Raw genomic sequence first — 25,722 nt, forward strand, 5'->3', positions numbered from 1 at the left:
CCTCCTACAAAGGCAAAGCTTTTCCTCCAGTTCCCTTCACGCCATGAGCACGTCGCCTCAGAGACCTGGAACGCAACCCAGGACAGATCACAACCCAGACAGCAGGCAAGGGAATACAGCCCATTTAATACAGAGGGAGCACAGAAAGGTGGACTGAGGCATATCAGGTGGGCAGGAATGAAACAACAGGCAGGACAATGTGTAGACAGACCAAAGATTGCAGAACTGAAGGGGCCACATCTCTCCAACACAAAGCCACCTCTTCCTTTCTCCGTGCTGGACAAAGTCCTGAGGTCTTGTCTCTGGAGGGCAGAAGGAGGAGGTTGGAGAGAGTATCTGAAGCTGGAGGAGCTGCCCTCAGCATGCTCAGTGCTCCCAACAGGAGAGCAAGGAGAGGGGCAGCCACTCCAGCTGCTCCATGCTGGAGAGAGGAACCCCAGCGCAAAGAGTGAGGGCCAAGTCCCAGACCCACGAATGTCACGGCTGCCTCAGTGCAACTCACCAGTCCAGCCAAAAATTTAGGGAGCCCCACCAGCAAAGATGAGCTCCAGGGCAGCCTGAATGTCCCCCCCAGTGGCCTGCAGGGCTCGGAGACTTAGCTCATCATCGTGTATTCCCATGTCTCGCAGCTGCTGGAGCTGTGGCTGCCACTGGCTCTACACACAGGAAAGAAAAGGAGTTAAGGTGGGTGTGAGAGTCCAAGCAGGGAAAAAAAAAGTCTTCTCCACAGCCCACTCTTCCATGCTGCATTCTCCCTCCCCCTCTAGCTCACAACCACAATGTTAAGTGTGCAAACAGATCCTGAAAGCTCAAATTCTTCCTGCAAACTCCCCAAATCCACTATCCCACCTTCCCATTTCCAACCAGTACTTTTATAGCGGTCTGTTATGCCCCCTCCAGCTTAATGTCCTGCCACAGGAGGTGGCCGGAAGAACCATCTCCATGCTGTAACAGTGGGATGTGGGATTCTATGGGCTCCTGAAGGAAGAGGCTGTGACACTGACCTGCAGACTGGGCTGCCCTGAGGCCTGCAAGGCATGTTGTAAGGCCTGGCTGAACAGGTCATTGGTGATGGGTGTTCCTGACTGGACACTGGATGACATCGGGGATGTCCCAGAGGAATGACCCTAGGAGGAAATAAGTTGTACAGCAATCAGGACAACACTCAGAGGAACCAGAGCCAGCACAGAGCAATGCCTGCAGCACCCCTCCATCCTCAGCCTCATACGGAAGAGAACTCAGCCACGAGGAAACAAAGAAGCCAGGTGTCCCAGAGCTGAGCCGGGCTTGTGGCTGTTGTTACCTGGGTGCCAGGGGTGGGACCATATCCATGAGGAATTAAAGCAGCCAGGTGTCCCAGAGCTGAGCACCGTTACCTGGGTGCCAGGGGTGGGGGTGTGGGAGCTGCTCTCCGGGGTGCTGGCCAGCGCCAGCGCGGTCGCCAGCTCGCTCTGGGTGATGGGCCGGGGTCCCGCAGCCCCCGTGTAGCCCAGGGAAGCCGGGCGGGAGCTGGAAGTGCTGCTGGATGGTGTGGACCTGGTGCTCTGTAGGGAGAAAAAAAAAAAAAAACAACAAACAAACCAACAAAAAACCACACCTCTGATGTTGTTGTTTGTGTCCCAGCAAAACCTGGCTCACCTGTGCATTCCCACAGATCTCTTTCCTAAAACACTCAAACCTCACCAGTGCGGAACTTTTTAAAAATAAACATGACAAGGTGGGATGTGCTTTTTTTTCCCCACAAACTCAGCTATGGAAACTGGTTGTAAACCTTTTAATATGTCATTCACCAGCCTAAAACCACAGTGTTATTAGCCTGTAACAAAACAATTCATTCTGGAAAGGCACTTCTTTGGCCTAAATATCCAGTTTCTCTTAAAAAACACTTTGTCCTTTGGAGAGGAAGACTGCAGAAGGGCAGGGAGCAACATTCCCACGCTTCTCATCCATATACAGCTATTCCTGCATCCATTTGGCTATGAAGGTGTTTCCTCTGAGGACATGTGCTGTTTCATTCTTATGTTGTGTGTTCAGCACTCACGAAAATCCTCTCCTGAACAGCATCCAAGCATACCACAATCAATATGTTTGTCTCCACAATACCCTCAGGAGCCAGAGCAGCTCATGCTGTTCATCAGACAGGAAGAGTAAAGCTTTGGAGTCTCAGGGCTACAAGCTAAACCCATACTGAAAGCCCACAACAGGTGCTCCAGCCAAACTGACCACTTACCTGGTGGAAATCATCTTCATCATCAGAGAGACCTTCAAAGAGAAAGCCACCTGCAACCAGGAAGGAGAATAAATGGTAGGAATTAGGTACCAGATGAGAATCTCATGGAGTTAGGACAGAGATCTCAGCACCAAGAGGTTCATGTGCACCAGGAGACAGGTCAAGCCCATTCTCTGGGCACTGCAGAGGCCACGGCCAACACTGAGCACACACACAAAGGGCTGGAAGAGGCCCCGAGGACAAAGTGTCCCAGGTGAGTCTCACTCAGTCCAAAATCTATCAAACCACAGGAAGTGTTTCCAGCTCAGGAACCCAAACCTCTTGTCCTTCCAACCTGGGGGTGACTGTGTCAGTACAGCACAGATGGGGACTGCCCATCCCTGGAAGTGTCCAAGGCCAGGTTGGACGGGGCTTGGACAACCCGGTCTAGGGGAAGGTATCCCTGCACACAGCAGGGGGGTGGAACTCAGTCACCTTTAATTACCCTTCCAACCCAAACCAGTCTGTGATTCCATGATTTTACACTGGCCTGCAAATTCTGCAGCACATCCTTCCTGAAGGCTCTCCATCACCCGCGTGGCTGAACGTACCTGGCATGTCCCGGTAGGAGCCGGAGGACATGGCTCGGGAGGATGTCTCCGGGGCTGGGAGCGGGGTGCTGCCAGCCACTGAGTGCAGGACAAGGACAATGGCATTCACAAGGGCAGGGTGAGCTGGGATCAGCCTGGAGAGAAACAGGGGAAGAATGAATCACGTACACAGGGGAACTAAGAAATCAGCCCTTTAAAGCTTAGGGCACAGCCATCCCCACCGCCTGCACCAACACCGCTGGTGTCCAGCACAAACACCTCCAGGCAGCTGAGTCTCCTTCTTGATCCCGTGTTGGCCTTTCCATAGTTCACATCTCCCACATACTCTCATGGGAGCAACTCTGGTGTGAGCAACCAGATCCAGATCTGAACTCATGATCTGGAGACAGTGATGGCCCTGGCTCCCACTAACTATCCTTTGGTTTAATCCAAATGGTACACCTGTCTTTCCTGCTGCTGAGGGAGAAGTATCCTGGCCTGAATCCTGGTGTATCCATACTGGCAGTCAGGAGCAGAGCCCTCTCTCCAGCCCCAGAGAGAAGCAGTTGATACACAGTGAGACAAAAGCACTGCTGAGTCACTGCCCCAGCTCACAAGAACTTACGTGTCCAACATGTTGGGGTCTGCAAACACTGAAAAGAGATCCTTGTCCTGCAGGACTCCTGGAAGGGACCAGGAAACATGATGGGACAGGATACAAGAAACAGGAGACACTCAAACAAAAGCCATTTTGTTTTTCAGGAACTGAGTCACAAGCAAACACATAAATACTCTTATTATTGTTCTCTCTCAAGCCTTTCACATCTTCCTGGAGAGACTTTTGACTACAGCCACACATCCAAGGGATGGGGCCTTCCCAGCAGATCCCATGGGTTCTCCACCTTAAGGGCAGGATCCAATCTGACCCCCAGCTCACTCCAGCCAGGCTGTGATTGCATCCCAAATTCTATCTGCTTCAGACTAGTATCATCTTGGGTCAGAACAAGCAAGCTAAATTTAGTGGACATTTTGGTAACACTTTGCAGCAAGGAGAAAGCATTCATCTCTACCGTTCCCTAATCCTTCTGAAGCCAACACCCATCCCCAAACATTCCCAATGGAGCACAACTTTGACACCTGAGCAGTCACTGACTCTTATGCTCCACAAAGGGATAAAAAAGGTCAGTTTTCTGAGACAAGGGCAATACTCCCTTCCCCCCATTAGGAATTATATCCAGATTCGGCTTTCTCTCTCCCTTCCCCCTATTAGGAATTAAACCTTTATTTGTCTTTCCTCAGATCCTCTGGATCACACCTAGACTCACCCAAAGCAACAGGGTCACTGCTGAGGCCAGGAGTAGCTACAATGATCTGATCCAGCGACTCCTTATTTCCCAGCATTTTGAAAACCTGCCAGGGAAACCAGAGCAGACCAGCAGCATCACCCAACAAGGCTCCACTGTGGGATTCTCCTCACAGGGAGGGGACAGGCAAAAATCACCCCAAAAGCACAGGAGGAAGCCCCACTCACTGCATCTCTGTAGGCAGGGCTGCTGTGCAGAGCAGTGTGCAGAACACGGAATTCCCGGACTGCTGCCACCTTATCCACAGGCTCTGAGGAAGGGAAAACAACAGATCTCCCTCTGTTAGCTTTAACAGCCATTTTACATCCCACTGGGACTTCCATGATGCAATTCTTTAATATCCTTGGGTTCAGTTTGTGTCTTGGTACAGTTACAGAGAGTAACAACTTACTGCACTGTCAGGTAATAAAAATATACAGAAATATCTTCCTACATGTACCAAAGGAGTTCTATTAAAGACATAACAAGTCTAAACCACTCCAGTTCATTCTACAGTCAGGAAGAGCAGGAGCACACAGGAGCCTGCTCATCCCTGGAGCTGAGGAACCAGCTTTGCTCCAGATTGTCTTGCAACACCCTAAAATTCAGGTTGTTAAGGAAGGGATAGTCCCTCTCCACACTGCATGGCTCATTCCTTAACTCTTCTGTCAGCAAGAAAATTAACACCCATTTGCTGCTGTTAGAGGTGGGGAGCTCCTAAACAAATAGATTAATTCCACATGGAAACCTCAGGAATGAAACAAGAGAAGCTGTACCCCAAGGAGATCCAAAGGGTAAACCCCCCCCAGCCTGCTCCTCACCTGGTTTCTGATCAGGCTCGGGCCAGGATTTGCGCAGGACATGGACGGTGGAGCCGGACTGGATGCCATAAAAATCCAGGGTCTGGTCATCCCTCAGCTTCCGGCCACAGTAGATCAGATCTAGGGGGAGACACACCCAAAGATAAACTTCTGTGGCCCCCTCAGAAAGGACTGAGAGTCTAAGTGTGACTTAGAGCTCTGAGGGTTATTGCTGCAGCTGCTCCATCTGGCCAGGGAACAACACAGGGAAGCTGTGGAGCTGAGGTTCAGCAAGGAAATCATGGAGTTGATACACAGAACGTGACTTTGCCACCTGCCCCTAGAAGAGCCAACCTCTCTCACAGTTCTCATGAGAGAGATCTCACCAGGACACAGAGGTGTTTGGAAGCCCAAAGACTCCTTAACGAGGGCACTGACACCCCTGGAGCTCTGTGATCCCAAGAAAATAGGGAATACTCTATCCAAACCACATGGTATCAGATTTCTGTGTGCAGCAGAGCCTCTGCAGCACACTCTGAGTCCTCACCCCCTGTTATCCGGCTGTGCTGAGCCCTCCCACCACCACCACCAGTAGGATGTTGTGTCCCAGCCGCAGCGAGGACGGGAAAAGGGTGTCCTCAAGTGGCAGGACTGTGACAGGATCCAGGCGGGCACCCACCGATGAGCTCGGGGTCCGGGATGGACTCCTGCAGCTTCCCGGTGATGAGCTGCTTGAGGTGGGAGATGCTGCACCCGCCCAGCGGGCACTCGCCCAGCTCCGTCTCCGGGAGGTGCAGGATGGATTTGGGAGCCAGCGGCTGCTCCGCCAGCTTCACGGCGATGTGCCACTCGGGCAGGGACATGGCAGCCTCTCCCTGAGCGCGGCCAAGCCGGACTGGGACCTGCAGAGCTCTGGAACGGGGGAAAGTGGACCCCAGTGAGACCCCCCCATCACCCAACAAACCCCTGAGACATTCGCGGGAAGCCGTGCCAGCCCCCCCTCCGCCCCCGCGGCGTAACCAGAGCCCGCCGGCCCTCAGGAGGGGTCCCAGCAGTGCCAGCCCCAGACTGACCCCCCTCAGGGGTGCCGGCCGTGCCCCCACACACCCCTCAGATCGGAGGGGCCGTTCCCACCCCCCCCAGCCCAGCCCAGCGCTACCGCAGCTCCACGTACCAGAACCGGAAGTGCCCGCGGACCGCGCTGGGAAATGGAGTCCGCCAGAGTGCGTGGGAACGCCCTCTGGCGGAGACGCTGCTGATTGGCTGGTGTGGCTATGACGAGCCAATAGGAGGGTGGCCGAAGGTTTAAAAGGAGGAGCGCGGCCGGCGGCGCTCCTTGCACGGCGCGGTCACCTTTAATTAACCACACCTCATTAATTAGGCGCTTGCCATCCCTCCCGCGTGGATGAGGAGCTCCTGCAGATACCCCCCGAACGCAGCAGGGACGGGCTTCCCCAAGCTAAGCGCTCTTCAGCATTATCTGCTGCCCCATCTCCTCATCCTCTCCCAAAAAAGGAGAGGCCACTGCTTCAGCCACCAAATCCTCTGCCAAGGCTCCAACTTTTTCTGACAAGAAGAGCTGTTTGTGTTCTAAAAAAAGCCAAGTTACCATGAAAGTCCAGCCAGGCTGCAAGAGCCACATTCCAGGCACGCTTTCCTCCCTAACAGCTCTTAAAATGGTCCGAGCAGCACCAGGGGTTGTGACAGGATTTAAAGAGAATTTAGAAAACAAAATTTGGGTAAGTTTTAGCTACAGGCCAGGTTTGAGTCCAAAATCTACCACACAATAATTCAAGGGGACAGAGAACCCACCCTGAAATAAAGCAAAATCAGCTCTTCTAGTGTTTAAACCTTGGAAGTTTATTTGTTTTCCTACAAAGGAACCTAAAGGTGACAAACCTAAAGGTGACAAACCTAAAGGTGACAAACCTAAAGGTGACAAACCTAAAGGTGACAAACCTAAAGGTGACAAACCTAAAGGTGACAAACCTAAAGGTGACAAACCTAAAGGTGACAAACCTAAAGGTGACAAACCTAAGTTTAGTGTCATCCTATCCGCGTTACACAGGGAAAGTGAACAACCCTCCACCTGCTTCCAAGCCCCAGAGAGCCATGAGGAAGAGGAGCAGGAGCCACAGGAGAACTACAGCCTAACAGGCCATTAAACTGCACATCACTAATTGGTACCTCAACAAATTAATTAAAATGTGGGATAAGGAACAGTGGGACAATTCTGGTCCAACGTGGAAGGAGGAGGTCATCCCGGCAGGGACAGCCCAGGGTGGCTGCCAGCAGCCCCTCTAGAAGCACTTGCGATGGACGATGGAGGGGCCGGACTCATCGTACTCCTGCTTGCTGATCCACATCTGCTGGAAGGTGGAGAGGGAGGCCAGGATGGAGCCACCAATCCACACGGAATATTTGCGCTCCGGCGGGGCGATGATCTTGATCTTCATGGTGCTGGGGGCCAGCGCCGTGATCTCCTTCTGCATCCGGTCAGCGATCCCAGGATACATGGTGGTGCCCCCGGACAGCACGGTGTTGGCGTACAGATCCTTCCGGATGTCCACGTCGCACTTCATGATGGAGTTGAAGGTGGTCTCGTGGATGCCGCAGGACTCCATGCCCAGGAAGGAGGGCTGGAATATGGACTCGGGGCAGCGGAAGCGCTCATTGCCGATGGTGATGACCTGCCCGTCGGGCAGCTCGTAGCTCTTCTCCAGCGAGGAGGAGGAGGCGGCCGTGGCCATCTCCTGCTCGAAGTCCAGCGCCACGTAGCAGAGCTTCTCCTTGATGTCCCGCACGATCTCCCGCTCGGCCGTGGTGGTGAAGCTGTAGCCCCGCTCCGTCAGGATCTTCATGAGGTAGTCGGTGAGGTCGCGGCCGGCCAGGTCCAGGCGCAGGATGGCGTGGGGCAGAGCGTAGCCCTCGTAGATGGGCACCGTGTGGGTGACGCCGTCCCCGGAGTCCATCACGATGCCGGTGGTGCGGCCGGAGGCGTAGAGGGACAGCACGGCCTGGATGGCCACGTACATGGCCGGGGTGTTGAAGGTCTCAAACATGATCTGGGTCATCTTCTCCCGGTTGGCCTTGGGGTTGAGGGGGGCCTCGGTGAGCAGCACCGGGTGCTCCTCGGGGGCCACGCGCAGCTCGTTGTAGAAGGTGTGGTGCCAGATCTTCTCCATGTCGTCCCAGTTGGTGACGATGCCGTGCTCGATGGGGTACTTGAGCGTGAGGATGCCCCTCTTGCTCTGCGCCTCGTCCCCCACGTAGCTGTCCTTCTGCCCCATGCCCACCATGACGCCCTGGTGCCGGGGCCGCCCCACGATGGAGGGGAACACAGCGCGAGGCGCGTCATCCCCCGCGAACCCGGCCTTGCACATGCCCGAGCCGTTGTCCACCACGAGGGCAGCAATCTCCTCGTCCGCCATCCCGACCGGCCTGCGGGCAGGAAGGACAGGGAGCCATCAGTTGCTGCCCAGAGGGGACACAGCAGGGACAGCACAGAGCCCTGATATGTCCCCCGGTGCTGAAGGGATTTAATACAGCAGGGAGCCCCAAGAGCAGTGCTGAAGGAGCCCCCCTCTGACATGAGGGGGAATATGGAGGGGTCTTGTAAATTAGGCTCTGAGGGGTCTGCAGAGCAATGTAGGAAGATGCCTATTTTATCTATTTCTTCCCTCAAAATACACATAGATACATATGTGTCTGAGAAGACAACCACAGGTCTAGTGGAAGCTGTCCCAGCCTACAGCAAGGGGATGGAACGGGATCAGCTTTGAGGTCCCTTCCAACCCAAACCATCCCAGGATTCTGTGATTCCTGTTCCTTCCCCAGGGACCAAAGTGAACCACTGGGGACCCCACACACACCTTTACCACAGACCTGAGGAAGCAAAGACCCCTAACATAAAGCCCTCCCCTTCCTACCCTCTCAGGCCCCATACATAGAGGGACCCCTAAAAACCCCCTCGAGGGCCCAAACAGAAGTGGGGGGACTCCAAAGCCCCCCTGGAGGGCCCAAACGAACACTGAGCCCTCCAAGGACCCCACCGGGCGACCTCAACCCCACCGAGGGCCCGGGCAGACCCAAGGGACCCCTAACCCGGCCCGAGCAGACACGGAGAGAATTAATCCAATCCTCAGGGCCCGAACGAACATGGGGAACCCCTAACCCCCATGAGGGCCCCAGCGGGGGACACCAATCCCACCCTGAGGGCTCCAAAAAATACGCCTGGACCCCTAAGCCCCGCAAGGGGTCCCCTCTGAAAGCCCAAACAGACACAAGGAGAGCCCCAACCCTCCCTAAGAGCCGAAACAGACACGAGGGGTATCCTTAGAACCCTACTCGAAGGACCAAACAGATATGGAGCGCCCGCCCAGACACGGGGGTCCCGGGGACCCGCTCACCCTCTCGCTCTCCCTCAGCCCCGCCCTCGAACCCACGGCGCCTCCTCAGCGACTGCCCACACCGGCGCCGTGCGCGCGCCTTTATACCCGCCGGAACCGGAAGCCGCGCGGCGCTGCGCCGTTTTATTGGCTCCCGTTCGGCCCGAGCACCTCCCGGAAGTGGGGCGGGCGCTTCCGCCGCCGCGCCCCGCCCCCGCCGCGCCGCTTCCGCCCGGGTGAGGAAGGGGCGGGAGGGGCAGGAAGGGAAGGAGGAAGGGAGGGAGGAAGGGAGGGCAGGGGAGGAGGAGCCGAAGCGGCCGCGCAGGGACCGGCGGGACCCGCCACGGGAGGTAAGGGGGTGAAGGGTGGGAGTTTGCGGGGTCGGTGGGGCGCTGTTCTGGGGGTCGCGGCACAGCTCCCGTGTTCCCCCTTGAGGGCGGTGAGCGGCGGTTTCGGGTCCCCGCCAGGACGGGGTGGGTCGTTGATGGAGTTGTTTACCAGCCCCCCGGAGGTGTCGGTGCTGCTCGGCTCCGGCTTTAACTCTTTCCGGCAGTTCCCGCTTGGAAAGAGCTCTTTCCAAGCGCCGCTGGCGGGCGGTTCCTTAACCGAGCCAGTTAAAAATTAAAATCAAGGGGCTGTTTAGTTGAAGGGCTCGTTAAAAATTGAAATCAAGGGGCTGTTTAATTGAAGGGCTCTCCCAGGGGTTAAAAGCCCTGGGTGGTTAAAGCGAGTCCTGGCCCTGCCCTGGCGGGGGAGAGGCACAGAAAGTGAGGGGGAGCACAAAAAACAAGGGAGAGGCACAAGAGCTGAGGGAGGGACACAGAAAGTAAAGGGGAGACACCAAAGTCAAGACAGAGACACAAGAAGGGAGGGAATATCCACGCTCAGGCTCTTAAAACCTGGAGTGGTGTAACGGTTTGAGCCCCAACTCCAAGTTGTCACCTCAAATCCCGTCCTGAAATTATGGTTTAACTGTTTTCTGTGAGCAAACCACCTCCTTCTTGACGTAAAACTGGCTGCAAACTTGCTGTCTGTCCAGCACAACAGCGATACTTGCTGAGGGCATATTTGCTGTACCTCAAATCCACCTCTCTTGGGAGGATTTAGCCTGGAAAAGAGGAGGCTCAGGGGAGACCTCCTCACTCTCTACAACTCCCTGACAGGAGGTTGTAGCCAGGTGGGGATCGGTTTCTTCTCCCAGGCAACCAGCAGTAGGACAAGAGGGCTCGGTCTTAAGCTGTGCCAGGGGAGGTTTAGGTTGGATATTAGGGAAACATTTTTTACAGAGAGGGTGATCAGCCATTGGAATGGGCTGCCCAGGGAGGTGGTGGATTCTCCATCCCTGGAGGTTTTTAGGATGACACTGGATGTGGCATCAGTGCTACGGTCTGGGAACCGCGGCGGGGTTGGATCAAGGGTTGGGCTTGATGATCTCGGAGGTCCCTTCCAACCTGGTGATTCTGTGGCTCTGTGATTGTGTGAGGCAGTGATGCAGCCCAGCACCAGCCCTGCCGTGTCCTGTCCCGCCGTTGTACCTGAGCTCCAGGAAACGCAGGCGCCGCATTCCTGGGTGTTGCCGCTGCCCCGAGGTGTGTTTGCTCTGCGAGTCTCAGGTCATTTATTACCCTCCTGGTCCCTGAGGTGCTCCCAGTGTCCCCGTGCCTGCCCTGCCGAGTGTCCCCTGGGCAGGGCGGGTGACACCTTGGGTGCCACAATGCCCACCAAGGTGTGGGCTGGGGGTTCCTGTGCTGCTTTGTGGTGGCTGTTGCAACACCCACACCAGCTCGTGCGTGGAGCCAGGACAGATGGTGCCTTGTGCCTTCCCGAGGAGTCCCAGGCTCTTCCCAGCTGCCAGGTAGTGCAGGGTATTGCTCCTGACATACTAATCCACTTGATGGTGTTGCACTTGCAAGCCGAAGGCACGCCAGGTAAAAATTGCAACTGCACCTGCCAGGCTTTTAATTTTCCTTGTTACTTAGTGAAGAGTTTGCAGAGGGAAAAATGAATTTGGCATGATTATTTAGGAAGAGAGAGAGAGAGAGACAAATGAGTTGGGCACATAGCACTTAGTATGAGAGATGCTGTCTGACCATCTAGGGATGCTGGAAGTTGTCTTTCGCTTTGGAAACTGCTGTCTGGTAGGTTATTAGTTGCTTTAGAGCAGAATTGTGCCTGCTTTGAAACAGTTTTTTAGCAAAATAATCTCTTTCTTGCATTGTGTGGCTTGAGTAGCCCCGTGCTGGCTGTAAACAGGGTAGTGGGAGGTGGCAGGAGATTGGAGCTTGTTTGTAGTTGGCTTTTCCTTTGTTTCTCCAAGCTGGCTGTATTTTGATATCAATGAACCTTGAAGGGCAGCAAGTGGGATCTGTTTAATCATCTTTTCACCCCGAGGAGAGCAGTCTTTGTCAGCAGGGCCTGTTGGTGACACAAAGTCCAAAATACACACGGTCATTTTAACGGTCGGGGATTAACGGCGCAGTTGTCTTTCCAGGATTTATCCAGAGCTGTGTTTCCAGCTGTGGTCTGTTCTGTTGGTCTTTGCTCAAGTGCTGGCTCAGCAGGTCAAAATGGAGAGCTGGGAAAGCTCTTGGGTCCTTAGGCTGGGAAAATTGAAGGGAGGACATGGATAGGCCTTGAAACTCCAGGATCCAGAGGCAAGAGTTGCTTGGTGCTCTGTGGTCTTTGCTGTAGTCTCGTCTCCATCTCCTTGGGAAAAATAATGCTTAAATAACTTTAATTTTTAAAGGAAAGATATAAAGAGATATAAGGAAAGTATAAAATGTCAAGGATTTTGTAATGTAATGAAAGCACAGGAGAACTTAGCAATAAAGGTGTGCAACAGATTCTTGCCTGGTTTTTAATATAAATGTGATCAAAGCTTATCGTCCCAGCTATCTCCTTTTAAGGTAGCATTTCAGGAGCACCAAACCCTGCACCTAACCTTTCAAAAGTAATTATTTAGGAAGCATGGAAGGATTGTGACTGGGCCCGTGGACAAAGGCATTTCAGATGGTGTCTTTGGGGTATAGGAGGGTGAGGTCCCGGCAAATGTGTTCGGCTCGAAAATACAATTAAACAGTCTGAAAATTGAATGCAAGTTGGAGCCCGAGGCTGTTAAACATGGAGCTGATTGTTTCACGGTCTCCTGCACAGGAAAGAGCACTGGCTTTGCACTCTATTTATCCTCTTCCTGGGGAAAAGATGAAAGCATTTTATATTCATACGGACAAATATTTGTCTCTCTCTCAGATTCTACCCGTCTCCCAAGGTCGGGGCTTGAACCCTGCCGGATAAAGCCGGAGCCGCCCCCCTCTTTTCCCAACCATGCGAACTGCGGGATGAAGCTGGAAGCTGTGGTGGAGCAGCTGCAGAAGCAGCAGCAGCAGCAGCAGCAGCCGGCCGTGCAGATGGATTCCCGGGAGCGGCGGGAGCGGCAGGTGCGGGAGGCGCAGGTGCCGTTCCCGCAGCAGCTGGCGGTGCAACGTGCCGTCCTGGCCGCCTCCAGCCGCGCTCCGGCCGGAGCGCCCGCCGCTCCCCTGGCCAGAGCCCCACCTCCGCCGGGAGCCGCCCGGGCTTTCGATCAGAGCAGCATGAATTCTGAGCCTGACGAGGAGGAGGAGGAGGAGGAGGAGGAGGAGGAAGAAGAAGAGGAAGATGACGAGGAGGAGGAGGAGGAAGGCGGCGGTTTGGAAGGCAGCGAGCTGGATGGCGCTGACGTGACAGGGAAGGAAAGCTGCTCTGCTCTGAAGTATTTCCGTGCTCCCAAAGTTGCCCATCCCAACCAAAGAGTGGCCTCTACCTCTAATCCTCTCCCAGCTCCAGGGCACCAGCGGGGGGGGCAGCAGGGCAAAGAAGAACAGGGTAAAGACACTACTAAGCAGCTGCATTCCGGGTCCCCGGCAGGACGCCCGAACTGGCGCTTGGACGAGCAGCTCAAACAGGTCAGTGCTAACGTTCCTTCCTCCTAAAAATGACCCTGTTCAGTCAACCTGACGATTTTCTTTTAGCCCAGTGTCCTGCTACGAGCACTTGGAAGCACTTTGGAGGGCAGTGCTTCCTTGGTGTGCTCTTCCAGGTTTATTCTTTTATAAAGAGATTCCACAAGAACTTTACTGATTTCCAGCTTGGGATAGAGGAACCCCCCTAGTCTGTGAGAACCTTTGCAGGGAGGGATTTTTGGGGTAATCCAAGTGGAACAGCCTGGTGGTGTATTCGTTTTTGGTGCAGGCATTTGCCTGCCAACATCTCACTCGAGTTATTTCTCATTTGATATCTACAACCCCTTCGTGTCAGACCTCTGGGATGCTGGAACTTTGGATTTCTGGGTGGTAGTGTGGGCAGGAAGGGGAGAGTGTCCTGCCACTGATCCTGGGAATCATACCAACTTTATGTTTCCTGTGTGGGAAGGTAAAAAGAAGCCAACTTGCTGCTGCTTGGTAGGAGGTTAATTCTGTGTTTGACTAAAGAATTACTACTACTTGTAGATAAATGCCAGAGGATCATGGAATTATTTTCTGTGTTGTAAGTGGATATTTCAATGGATTACTGTGGTCTTCCTACCTGGCTATTCCTGCAAACCAGTTGGGTGTTCCTACACTTAGTGCACGTGGCAGGAACTCCTCAGAGTTGCCAGGTGAATGACAGTAGCACTGGTGGTGCTATAAAACGTGCAGGGGATGCAGCAGGCAACCAGTAACTGCTGGTTTTTCTCTGTGTTTGCTTCACAAGAGGGGTTGGGTTGAGAAAAGAGAGTTGCTCAAGCTGTTGTAGAGAAATGAGGTGGGTTTGTTGGTCAAGGGGCCATTGCTTCAGAATTTACTGGATGGGAGTGGTGTAAACTTCCTCTTTCAGGGCTCTGGGTGGAGAACAGGAGGCAGGGCTCGAGTGTTAACAGGTCACTTTCTTAAAAAAGCCAAATAACCTTGGCATGAGTCTGTGGTTGGTTTTATTTCTTGCTCAGCTGGTGCTTCTTGCTTCTCTTGTGAGAGCCCTGCAGATCTTACTGGTGGTCCTGGGAAGGCAAATGACCACAAGACCAGCCAGAGCTGGTCTTAGCTGATGTGGAGTAATAAAAAAAGAGAAATAAAACACTATTCTACAATTGGCATACTGTGCACTAATGCTGCTCCAGTCCTTTGGCCCGCCCCTGCACTAATCCAGTATTTTGGGAGGAGGTCACAGCTTAGTCTGGTTTCAGGCCAGTTTATTCTGGGAGCTAAAGTGCACAAATCTTCACCAGGAAAAACTTAAAAGAAAAACTCTGACTGCTGTGTCAATCTGATTTACTGCTGGGGAGGCAGACAGGAAAGGAAGGAATCGGAGGAATTCATGGACATCGAGTTAAGGAGGGGATTATAAAGGAATAGCATGGGTGTGCCGTGCTACAACAGTTCTGGATGGTGGGAAAGCATGGCAAGGAGTGGGCAGGTTCACATTATCCCAGAATATTGTCTCCTGGCACAGCCACTGGAGATGGAGTGCCTTAGATCCATAGTTGTGCTGGTGAATGATGTGATTAAGGTGGTGTGCCCACGAGGTCATTTGAAGTGCCCAGTATTGGTGATGCTGGTGCAGAATATTCCCCTTGGGCAGAGCAAATGCTGCATATCAGCTTGTTTGCACTCCCCAGCGGAGTCTGCATTCCAGGCAGGAAAACCTGAACTGCTGAATCCCAGTTTAGAGCTGGGGAGCAGGGGATGTGTGGGGAACAAACTGGGGTGACTGGCATGGCAGGAAAGGGGGAGAGTTGTGTGAAGGAACTGTGGACTGGCCACTTAAAGCTCAATAAAGCTTTCAAGCTGCCTTGCTTGAAATTTTCAATTTCCAAGGCATATTTTAAAGATATTTGGATTTTATCTTTATTCTTTGTCTAAGTTGGTTGTGTTGGGCAGAAAACCTGGAATAAAACACAGAAGTGCCTGTATTCTCCAGTTTGCTTCCAAAAGATTCCTGAACTAGTCTTTTTTCCAGCTTCAGTTTTGCTGGAGGCTAATCACCAGTCCTACTCTCACCTCTGGTGGTATTCCCAGGATGCATAATTCCCAGGCTGGTGCCTGTGAAAAAGTGAGGAAAAGTCACTTTATTTCTTCCTTTCAAGTGTGGCTCGTTCTTCTGAAAGCCATGCCTCGGAGAAAAACGTCCCTTGGAAGTGTAAGGCTAAGATTGCCTGTAACAGCTGTGACATGGAGGTGGCAGAAAGATGGAAGCAACCAGGAAAATGAAGCCACTTGTGTTCAGTCCCGGACAGCCAAGTAAATAATTGTAGGACAAGCCAGCAGACAAAAGAGCTGGCTCAGCTTATGGCACGGGGGCGGTGGGAACCTTGTCAGCACAGAACAACAAGGGAGTGGAGGTGCTTGTCAGGGAATTGCAGTCCTGAAAGAATAGCTGGGGGGGGAGTGTGCTCAGCTCGCTCCTCCGACTTGCTGGAATCCCCTGAAATCCCTCACGGCTCCCGCAGCCTTGCTGGGAAAGGGTGTTGGGTGCTGCCTGTCTTGGAAGAAAAATGAGGGTTTGATTCCACAGGTGCAAATGTTGGTTTTGGTGGATGGTTGGGTGTTGGGTCCTCATCTCGTGGGTGCTCACATCGCTCGGCGATCCCTCTGGTTTCCTGGAAGAGCCGTGTAGGAGAGGCAGGAGCACAGCCACTGGCTTGGTGCTGCTGTGTAGGAGAGACAGGAGCACAGCCACTGGCTTGGTGCTGCTGTGTAGGAGAGACAGGAGCACAGCCACTGGCTTGGTGCTGCTGTGTAGGAGAGACAGGAGCACAGCCACTGGCTTGGTGCTGCCGGCTCCTTTCCCACCCGAGGCTGCTGTGCAGCACCAGCACGAGCAGTTTTGTCAGCTGTGCTGTTGCTACAGCACACACATTCCTGCGTGGAACATAAAAATAAAGCCAGGGTTTCCAGGCCTTCTTCCATGCAGCAAGGGAAGTGTCCACAAAGCAGCCAGCAGACTTCCAGGGAGTGGTTCGTGGTCTGGTTTTTGGGGATGTCTCACAGTAGGTTCTCAGAAATCACCAGTCACTCCTGAAAATCCTGACCTAACTTTTGCAAAGGTCACGGTGTTTATTAAGATAAGTCAGCTTAAAATAATTACCGTGCTTTTGCTCCAGGGTCCAGGAATGAGTGGCTGGGATTCCATAACCTTAAGTATGTGCCTCAAGTGGTGTGTGTGGAGGTATTGCTCAGGAGATACTCGTTAATCCAGGCAGGGGAAGGTCCCAGGAATAAAAAAGTGGCATTTCACACTGTGCTTTGTGCCTTGTGGTTATTTCAGATATCCAGGGCCTGATTCAGGGTTGAATTTTTAGCTCCCTTTGTGTGTCACTGGGTATTTTTCCTTTTATGATGTACTGAGAGGAGATTCTTCATGCATAGCTGGTATTAAATATTTGGTTTCTCTTTTACTGTAAGGACAGATCTGAATTCTTAAATCACCAGTTGCTGCTTGTCTTGAAATTCATGATTTAGGTTCAGGTCTTCAGGAACAATTCCATAGGTGTGTTATATTGCAGTGGCTGTGGTGGATCTGGGGGCAGGAAAGTGAGCTCATTTATATCCTGAGGAAGATAAGGTTCATTTTAGGATTTATTCAGGTGCTAAACTTATCTACAGGAATAGTGGCAGCTCATCTCCTTCAGTGCCAATTTGTAGGAATTGAAGCTGATGCTGGAGACAGGAGGAGGTGGTAAGAGCTGGAATGTGTGGTTTTCTTGCACTTGTTTTTTTCTCACTTCAGGGTAAATAAGTGACTCTCAGTGTGGCAGTGAGAATTTCTCTTCCCACCCCATACAGCACTGAACAAATCTTCTTGTCACTTAGGTTTTAGATGATTCCTCTGAGTATTTGTGAATAGGAGTCATTCACAGAGAGTCCAGCTTTTCCTTAAGGATGAGGAAGCAGATTCCTGTTTGGCAGAGAATTGTGTTGGTGCCACAGTTGCCAGGTCATGGGAGCACACGAACGAAACTTAATAAAAAAAGGCAATTAATCAGTTTAACTTCAGCCCATTCCTTTTCTTTCCTTCCCCATCCTCCCTGCCATTCCTGAAATCACTAAAATGTTTTCAAAGCCCGTCTTTGAAGCTCGTGGATGTTGAATTGAGCTCTGTTATTAGTAAAGCTGGGAAGGGTTGATTCCAATTCCAGCAGAGCTTGTGCAGGCAGTAATTATAACTTGGCTCCCTGTGCTTGAGAACTTGCAGCTCAGGGCAGCAGCCCTGATCTTATCGGCGTTTTGTAGTACAACAGTTTTCTTTATAATAGCATCTGTTTCACTTCCTAAGGCTTAACTCTACCCACAAAAGGAATTTCTGTGGATTCTCTGATAATCCTGAAATTGCTGCCCCTGTACCTTTCCATTGACTCGGTGCTTTCAGTCAACCCATGGGGTAGGGGAGGGGTTTTCTTGTTCACTGCAATGATCAGCCTCGCCCCTAAGTGGATATTTCAGCAGATTCCTGGCCTAAAGCCTCTGTCCAAACTGAAGCCCTGTAGCGAGGAGGTGCAGAAGGAGTTCGAGTTTCATGCCAGAAGTTTTTATTCCTCTTGTTTGGAAGGTTTTTGTCCTCCAAAGAATGGGCTGGGCGAGGCAGGGCAGTGTTTGTCATCTCCTGTCTGCTCGGCAATTCAGGATTAACTCTGGGTCTTGAATGCGGGATTGGAAACCAAAATTGCTCTGGACATCTGAGCTTCCCTCTAATAAGATATTCCAGGTGGTTAGGGAGTAATCCTAAAATAGGTGCAGATACAATTGCTCCTGAAGCCAGGCCTGCAGCCTCTTGGGGAGGGGGCGGCCCAGGGCGCTCTGGTGGCCTCTGAGGTGTCTGTGGCACAGGGAAGACTCCATGGCTCTGCCAGCAGCTTGGGAAGCTGGCCAACCCTTCCCAGCACCTCTGCCCTCCCTCTCAGCCTTTGCATCAGGGGTTTGAGCACATCCAGTGCCACCTCTACCACCTTCTTCTGTGAGAAACCAGGGAAGTTCTGGGCCGTGGTAATGCAAGGGCTGTTTGTCAAACATCAGCAAATTCCCTGGATTTGGGTGGGGGGAGAGGCAGGAGTCTCCCCAGGGAATTATCTGCCTCTCTGAGCAGTGTTTTTTCCTTCCTGCCACTATTGCCTGGCTTATACAAAGGTCTTTTAATGACTTGTGAGGATATATTGATTTCTCAGGTTCCTGCCGTTCCTACGGAGGAGGCTGCTCAGCATAGGGTAACTTTTTGTTTTCCAAGCAGGAATGGAAAGGAAGCTTGATCCAAAGCTCCTGCTGAGCTCCCTTGCTGGGCAGAATGGAGCTTATTCTGCATTTGGAACACCTCTGGAGCTCTTTAGTGATTTACCTGTCCCAGCTTTGCTCAAGTTGCCATTTGAACCGCTGCCGATATTTGGTGTGTCTGGTTGTAGCCTTGGCACGGCCCCAGAGGTTTTGGTGAGTGGAATAGTCCCTCCAGATCCAAGCTGAGGCCTGGGAAAGGGCCTGTTGGCGCTTGTGCTCTGTTCTCTGGATAAACACATCTTTATTCCTGTTGCTGAGCTGACATTCTGTGCTAGCCTGAGGCTTTGCCAGCTCTGCTCCCCAAACCAAACCTGTGCTCTGTCCCCACATTTCCACAGCCCACCCTTGCACTGAGGTGGGTGAGCAACCCTCTCCTTATCTCCTCTGATAGCTTAATGTGGGAATTGGAAGCTGGCTTTAAACCTTTCCAGCTACTACAGGAGGAAATGCTAATACTGTCCCTCACGTTGGATCACTCCGTGTCATGCCAGGTGATATCCATCTCTCCTGATTTTCTGGACATATGGCCAAACACTGATGGCTTCAGCTCACTTTAAGCTCCTTTTCTTCAACGAGGTATGTGGGAGCATTGCTCCTGTGCTCTCCAGAATCTCAGGATGGAGCTGTGGGAAGTAGGGTGCATATATTCTGCTTACTCTCTGTAGCAAACCTTGTCATTCTCTTCTAATTACCCTTTTTCTTCATAGAGAACCAGTAAAACTTGTTCTGTTTAACTTTTTAACTTCTGAAGAGTCTTTAATCCCTTTAAAAGTTTTATTCCTGGAAATTATACCGAGTTCAAACCCACTGGCAGGAGCAAATTATCTCCTTTAAGCCCACTTCTTTCTTTTCCCTGTCCTCAAACATAGCGGAATAAGCTCTCGACCAAAATTCCCTATGGAAGCAAGTGGTTTGCTTCTTGGAGCACCTATTTTAACACCACAAGCAGTTTTGCTGTCTGGATCTATAGCCAAATCCAAACTTGGGAAGGAAACAGCCAAAGAAAAGGGTCAGAAAACTGAACACCTTTGCAAATCCTTTTGCCTTGGGGTGTGTAAAGTTGAGGATGGGAAATATCTGCTGCCTCCTCCTTTCTCTTCCACTGTGTCTTATTCTGAGTGTTGTCTTAGGTTTGATCCAAGTTAACAGTCAGTGGGGTTTTAGGAGCAGCTGAATGTTTCCATAATTAGCCAAAAACCTGTGGTTTTAATCTCTGCTGGAGAGAGAGACTCCAGGAGAAAGGACACATGGATGAATCCTCCTGTGAACAAAACCAGTCTTCAGATATCTTCCTACGGAGAGAGGGCTGGGAATTGATCTGCTGTAATAAACAGCTGACATAACAGAAGTGGCAATAATCCCCCATTAAATATCTTTCAGCTGATGGGACTCACTGGATAATTGACTTTCCAGCAGGAATTACTGGCTCAAACTAAATCAGCAGGCATTAGGGCAGCTCACTGCAGTGTGTTTGAAAGGGGGAAACGGAGCTTTGCCTGGCCTTGACGAGAGCTATTCATCTTTGTAATTCAATGTGTATGTCACAGCCAGATGACTCCAAGATTTCGGATATTGGAGCACCTCCCTAATTCCCATGGGGTGGTTTTTGGGGGTGCTGAAACCTCATGCTGTCTTTTCTGTCCTGGTGTTTATCAGGACAGGGCAGTCGAGCCTGCCTTGCATGGTGGATCTGGCTCTTCTCTTTCCTTGAGTGGCTCTGCAGGAACTGCTGCACTGGAGCTTTATGGGTTTGATGGTGTAAAGATGCTTGGCCATATTTCACCATCGTCCTGGTGCTGCCATGCAGCTGGAGCTGCTGGTTTCCAGCCCTTGGTGGTCATTCCAGAATGATGATTTACCGAGTGGAATAGGCCTAACTAGACTAATCCTTTTAATGTCTAAGAATGAACCTTAATCCAGCAAAGCTGAGCTTTCCATTTCTGTGGGGAAAATCCACATCCTCCCAGGAGTAAGGGTCCTGGGTTGGCAAGCAGCTTTCCAGAGGGATTATTTCCCTCTTTCTGGTCGTAGGTTTGTAGGCAAGCATGGGGGAGGGTAGCAGGGCTTTTCCAAGTGTGTTGAGTGTCATGAGGAGAACAGAAAGGAAGGATGCCAGGGGAGTTCTGGGGAAAAAAGATGGACATGGGGAGCAAAAGCAGAATCTCTCTGGGTGTTGGACTTCATTACAGCAGAGCACCTGCTAGAGGGAAGTTAATATCCTTCTCTTTAGGAGATGAGGGAACGTGGCTGTTGGAGGTGTTGAGGACTTCCCTCTTGAAAGGTTTTCCCTGGCATCAAGACAACACTTTGGAGATAATTTCTGTGGGGGGAAAAAAAGCCTTAGAGCTGGAAAACTTTCCTTACCTTCAGCAGCTGCCTGGAAGGCAAAATACTACTTCCCATTTTGTGTGAGTGTCAGAGATCCCAGGAAAACAGGCTGTGACAAATACACGAATGCTCCCCGTCTTTCTCGTCATCTTGGTCTAAGCCAGCAGCTGCTTTTGCACATTTTTGTACCCTAAAATACACGTTGCTAGCTTTCTGGGATTGTCCACAAATTCCCTGGGAATCCTTTCATCCTTTCGTTTCTCTCTCCCCAGAATGGCAGCGTGACCTGGAGTGACGATGGCGATGGATGCCGAGGAAGAGAAATCTCACGAGACTTTGCCAAGGTCAGTCTGATCATGAGGATTTTGAGGAAGGGGTAACTTGGGGGAATTCTTCCCCTGATCCATGATGGGGGGGTGACTACAGAGCCCTCACTATTGCTCTATGGTGAATTTGTAAGAAGGATGTTTTGTCCTGCAGCTCCGCCTACAAACCTGCTATTTTGTTGCCTTTAGTCACTGGATTATAGTTTGAACTAAGAATTAATAACCAGGCTTTTGACTTCTAAAATTTTAGTCCATACTTTCTCCATCTGAAAGGAGAATATTTTGTTTCTGAAAGCTGCTTAGTCCTGTGCTCATAGATTTGCATGTGGCATCTGTGTGTCACATCAGCTGCAGGAATTCATTTTAGACTGAGCTGGCCCTTTCTACTGGGGCAGATAATTGTTCTGCAAACACACCGGGGTGTTTTCTTCCCAGAGCTGGGTGAGAAAGGAGAGCTTCCCAGGAAATGAGCCCAAAAAGCCCCCCTCTTCTTTGGACTAGATGAATACCAAGTAGCTTGCAGCACCTGTGGGGAGGCTGAAATATGTATTTCCCAAGGAATCTTTGCTTTTCCGTCGAGCTGCTCCACAAGAGTAGCTATAACCAGGAAGAAAACATTCCCTGGGGTGTTGCAGGGTTGTTCCTCGATGCAAACAAGAGAAGGAATTAAATTCTTCATGTACAGCTTTGTCTTCTGTCTTGTTCTGTATCCCCCTGGATCTCAGATCCTCACTTCAACCCTTCCAGACTGTCACTTTTTGGCCTCACAGGGTTCTTGATAGGTGAAAATTAGATTTTTCTATTCCAGAAGTGGTTGTAAGATGACACTCGTGTCTGCCCCTTCTGAAAAATGAGGGGATAATGCTCACATATAGTTCCTCTCTTTTGGAATACAGTGTCTATGGAACTTTATTTTAATTGCTTGGAGGTTTTAAGCCTTTTGGTAAAAATTATTTCTGCAGCAGCTTGATTCTGGGGTGGTTCCTGATATTTTTGAAGGCTTTTGGTTTGTTTAGAGGAGCCTTCCCTTACAGGCACTAGTAGTTACAGGAAAGCTCTATTCTTTCATCTCCTCCTTCAAGGCACTTGGAGTTTAGCACTTAGGTGACAATCCTTGAAGGAGGGAATTGTGAGTTTAGGAGGCACTGCAGAGAGGTTTTACCTCTCTGGTGCCACAAAGGTACCACTGATCTGCCCCAAACCACTGTCACCTTCCTGTTGGTTGTCTCCTCTTCCTTTCCAACTTGCCTTCATACTTTCTGTCCCCTTTTCCTCCAGGTGGCTTCAAACCCTGCTCACTGATGGTGCTGTTAACTGAGGTGAAGGTTGGACTTGATAATCTTGGAGGTCTTTTCTAATCTTAATGATTCTAGAAATCCTCTTCCCTTTGGGATGTCAGTCTCTGTGCTTGGATGAGGGGCTGAGCAAGGCAGGGTGTGGTGGTCCTCAGAGGGTCACTGCAGCCCTGGCCACAAAGTTGCTCAGGAATCTTTCTTTGTTTTTCCTCTTTGCCTGTGGTTTCCTTTCACCCCTGCAGTGCAAACACAGATCACACACTGGAAGAATATCACTTTATTTTCTCATTGTGGATTGTACCTTCATTTTTATTTGTTTTCCCCCCAGCTCTATGAACTGGATAGTGATCCTGAGCGGAAAGAGTTCCTGGATGACCTCTTCATTTTCATGCAGAAGAGGGGTGAGTGAGCATTTGTTTGAACTCAATGAGTAAAATAGGGTAGGGGAGTGAATTCTTCCCTTCTGAGTTTGAAAGAACAAATCCAGGCCTTGAACTGGCAGATCAGGTGGAAGAGCAGAGGTGAGGCTTGAGATGTTTCTCTTGGGAGATGAGGAGTGCAGTAGGAAAGACCTTCTGCCCGGTAACTTAATTCCACAGGCACTATTTCTTTACCCTCCTACCCAATACTGATGATGTCCCTGCACTGAAGGTCCCCAAATCCCTGAGGGCTTTTGAAGCAAGGCTGAGTAGCACTGAGAACTCTCTCTGGTCTCCCTTTCAGTTGTCATGTCTCGTGTTTGATTTCAGTGGCGTGTATGAATGCCTTCACAGCCATTGTCACTGCAGTGACATGCAAGCTGGGGACTGGGAAAATGGACACCAAGCCACCTTTTCCTGTGGATTCCCAATGTGTCAGCTTTCCAGTTAGGAATTCTGTGTAACGGAGCGTGGAAGTGCAGACTTGCTCATATTCCTCCCCTTGGTGTCAGCAACCGGCATCTCTCCCTGCTGCAGGAGTGGGGATGCTGTGTGAAGGCTCTGGGATGTCACACAAGACTCTTTCAGTCCCCTAGTTATCAAAATTCAGTTCCCATTGCAAACTGTTCATGATTAACATGTATTTATATGTGGGGTAGGGTACAAGATATTCCTCTCTGAACATTTGTGGTGCTCTCTTCTTATCCCTCCAAGGGTGCCAGTTGTCTTTTGAGCTCTGCATCTTCAGATCCGTCCCTCCAGGAGGCTGGATCACAAGTGGAGGGAGGGCTGTCCAATATTGCTCTTCATATCTATGTCCATTTCTCCTACCACATAGCTGACTTGTGTGGATTTTCTCTCTCCAGCAATTTGAGGTTATGCTTACAAGTTATTAAAAATTAAGAGCTGAGGTTTTTGCTGATATTTTTGGCTTTCATGTGCAGAGGCATAAACAGGATTAATTAATTCCCTTGCAAATGTTAACCTGAGCTCCCTTGTTCAGGTAAGGGCTGGTGACTGAGAGACAGGACAACAATCTGCAGGGTGTGATTGGCAGCAACAAAAACCTCCAGATGCCTGGAGAGAAATCTGCTTAATACTTCAGTGTCTCCTTCCTATTCCCTTTTAATTATTTATAATTGACAACGTTCACAGAGCCAGGGCTGAGCTGGTCACCAGCTGGTTGCTGGAGGAGTTTAGCTTTTAATCAGCTGGGTATTTCCAAGTGTGTTTGTTTTCTGGAGACTCCCTCGTTTTTCCTGCTTGCCAGTAGGCTGATAATGAAATAGAAGAGCTCCACACCCATGGGGAAGAGATGCCAAGAGCCCTCTGCCAGAGGGGCTGGAAAGGTTTGGCCCTGCTCTGGGGGACTGGCTTGAACTCAGGGTACACAAGGCACTTATGGGCCTGCTTTTTACGTGGGCACCTCCAAAATAAATAGGCAGAAGGACTCCAGGGAGCCAAGTTCCCTCAGGTTGGTGGGAGAACTGGACAGGATATGCTGAGCTATGGGAGGTGGCTTCTCCTCTGTCCTTAATCTGAGCTGTTGTGTCTTCGTGCAGAGGAAATATTTTGACTTGACATGTCTTTTTAGAAGCTGTGTATCCACTTTTCCCATTCCTGCCCTTCCCAGGGTTTTGGTTTTCTAGTGAGCAGGTGGGTATAGCCACTGTGTCCTGTTTTGAGAGCAAAGCTATCATGGAATAATAAGGATTCAGGCCTCATTTCTCCTCCCCTTGCTTTATGGGCCAACAAACATCCTAACCCAAGGCTGAACAGCTTCCTTGTTCTGAGAAAGCCCCCCCAGATTTGGCTCCAACGTGGGCTCCTTGCACCTGAGAGCAAAGTGCTGTGTTTCTTAGCTGGTACGTGTGAAGAGCTGCTTAATTTGCACCTCGTGTCTGAAGGGGATGGAAAGCAGCTCTGCCAATAAAAACATTGCTGCTGTAAAAACAGGGATTTGCTGCTGTCCAGGAGGAGCCAGAGAAGCGCCAACCCTTGTTTGGGGCTGATGGATTTGGGGGCACAGATCACAAACTGACGCTGAACCAAACCAAGCCCGATGTGAAAGATAAATGAGAGATTTCACAGGAGCTACCAAGGAGCTGGAGGGATGAAAAGGTTTGGTTGTTGGTGCTGCTTTAGGAATGTATCTCGAAATGGGAAGCCATGAAACAGCCTTAATGCAGATCAAATGTGCAGGTCTCCTCTGCCTCTGAGCACAGCAGGTTGTCGCTGAATGACTGCAGCTGCAAGTGATAAAATGGCCCTTCGGCAGCAATAATGATGGAAGAGGGAGATGAGAGGGAAGCTGTAACTCTTCCTTTGTTGGGTGTTTTATTCCTTGGATGTGTTTAGGGGAATGAGTCCCACCATGGCTGTGATTGAAGGGGCAGATGGGGAGAGGAGGGAGCGTGGCTGAAGGGAGCGATTGGTGTGCAGGACTGGCTTCAAAGCAGTGCTGGGACATGTATCCCCACTTCCACCTCCCCTTTCCTCACTTCTCCCACAGTCTCGCAGCAAAGGTTGTCTTTCCTGGCACTGAGAAGGGATAAACAGCTTGAGCAGTGCCTTCCCTCCATTTCCATTGCTCATCTGCTGTCTTGTGATGTGCTGAGCCTTGAGGTTTGGTTTTCAGAGCTGTATTTAGTGCTGAGGCCCTGGCACAGGGTGCCCAGAGAAGCTGTGGCTGCCCCGTCCCTGGAAGTGTCCAAGGCCAGATTGGACGGGCCCTGGAGCAACCTGGGAT

At 51.1% G+C, this 25,722-nt stretch overlaps 3 protein-coding genes across 10 annotated transcripts in view; 1 reads left to right on the forward strand and 2 right to left on the reverse strand.

Annotated features, from left to right (window-relative positions):
• Positions 1 to 101: 101 nt before the first annotated feature.
• UBL7 (ubiquitin like 7) lies at positions 102 to 6,177 on the reverse strand. Of its 2 annotated transcripts, none has more exons than XM_032700626.1 (12): positions 6,117 to 6,177; positions 5,622 to 5,854; positions 4,964 to 5,083; positions 4,331 to 4,413; positions 4,125 to 4,209; positions 3,425 to 3,482; positions 2,821 to 2,954; positions 2,231 to 2,280; positions 1,377 to 1,544; positions 1,005 to 1,127; positions 503 to 656; positions 102 to 302 (listed from the first exon to the last, which is right to left on the reverse strand). In XM_032700626.1, the coding sequence occupies exons 2-11, from the start codon at positions 5,803 to 5,805 to the stop codon at positions 519 to 521; spliced, it is 1,143 nt and encodes a 380-aa protein (XP_032556517.1). In that variant the 5' UTR covers positions 5,806 to 5,854; positions 6,117 to 6,177; the 3' UTR covers positions 102 to 302; positions 503 to 518. The 2 variants fall into 2 exon arrangements, with proteins under 2 accessions (XP_032556517.1, XP_032556518.1); XM_032700627.1 differs by lacking the exon at positions 6,117 to 6,177 and adding an exon at positions 6,050 to 6,074.
• A 601-nt stretch (positions 6,178 to 6,778) lies between these two features.
• Positions 6,779 to 9,486, reverse strand: LOC116792929 (actin, cytoplasmic type 5). Of its 4 annotated transcripts, XM_032700420.1 has the most exons (4): positions 9,346 to 9,474; positions 8,872 to 8,877; positions 6,977 to 8,383; positions 6,779 to 6,856 (listed from the first exon to the last, which is right to left on the reverse strand). In XM_032700420.1, exon 3 carries the CDS (start codon positions 8,371 to 8,373, stop codon positions 7,243 to 7,245), a length of 1,131 nt encoding a protein of 376 aa, XP_032556311.1. In that variant the 5' UTR covers positions 8,374 to 8,383; positions 8,872 to 8,877; positions 9,346 to 9,474; the 3' UTR covers positions 6,779 to 6,856; positions 6,977 to 7,242. The 4 variants fall into 4 exon arrangements, with proteins under 4 accessions (XP_032556311.1, XP_032556308.1, XP_032556310.1 ...); XM_032700417.1 differs by lacking the exon at positions 8,872 to 8,877 and having other exon boundaries at positions 9,364 to 9,486; XM_032700419.1 differs by lacking the exon at positions 8,872 to 8,877 and having other exon boundaries at positions 9,352 to 9,476.
• Positions 9,273 to 25,722, forward strand: part of ARID3B (AT-rich interaction domain 3B) — a 32,650-nt gene continuing 16,200 nt past the window's right edge. For 2 of the 4 annotated variants that reach the window (XM_032700406.1, XM_032700407.1), the window contains exons 1-4: positions 9,273 to 9,680; positions 12,580 to 13,271; positions 21,206 to 21,277; positions 22,883 to 22,955. In XM_032700406.1, coding sequence (XP_032556297.1) covers positions 9,308 to 9,680; positions 12,580 to 13,271; positions 21,206 to 21,277; positions 22,883 to 22,955 — 1,210 coding nt within the window. In that variant the 5' untranslated portion in view covers positions 9,273 to 9,307. Of the gene's footprint in view, positions 9,681 to 10,053; positions 10,128 to 12,579; positions 13,272 to 21,205; positions 21,278 to 22,882; positions 22,956 to 25,722 lie in introns of those variants that run through there. The other 2 variants (XM_032700408.1, XM_032700409.1) reach the window with 2 other exon arrangements.

The sequence above is a fragment of the Chiroxiphia lanceolata genome, chromosome 12 (genome assembly GCF_009829145.1).
Source record: "Chiroxiphia lanceolata isolate bChiLan1 chromosome 12, bChiLan1.pri, whole genome shotgun sequence".
Lineage (NCBI taxonomy): Eukaryota > Metazoa > Chordata > Aves > Passeriformes > Pipridae > Chiroxiphia > Chiroxiphia lanceolata.

What these genes read in the sequence shown, in the direction of transcription:
- UBL7 (XM_032700626.1), bottom strand. Translation starts at nt 5,805, where the DNA reads ATGTCCCTGCCCGAGTGGCACATCGCCGTGAAGCTGGCGGAGCAGCCG. An exon ending in CAGTGACCCTGTTGCTTTGG is followed by an intron (nt 3,483 to 4,124) that starts GTGAGTCTAGGT and finishes GGTCCCTTCCAG; the next exon opens with GAGTCCTGCAGGACAAGGAT. An exon ending in CCCCCACCCCTGGCACCCAG is followed by an intron (nt 1,128 to 1,376) that starts GTAACGGTGCTC and finishes ATTTCCTCCTAG; the next exon opens with GGTCATTCCTCTGGGACATC.
- LOC116792929 (XM_032700417.1), bottom strand. Translation starts at nt 8,373, where the DNA reads ATGGCGGACGAGGAGATTGCTGCCCTCGTGGTGGACAACGGCTCGGGC.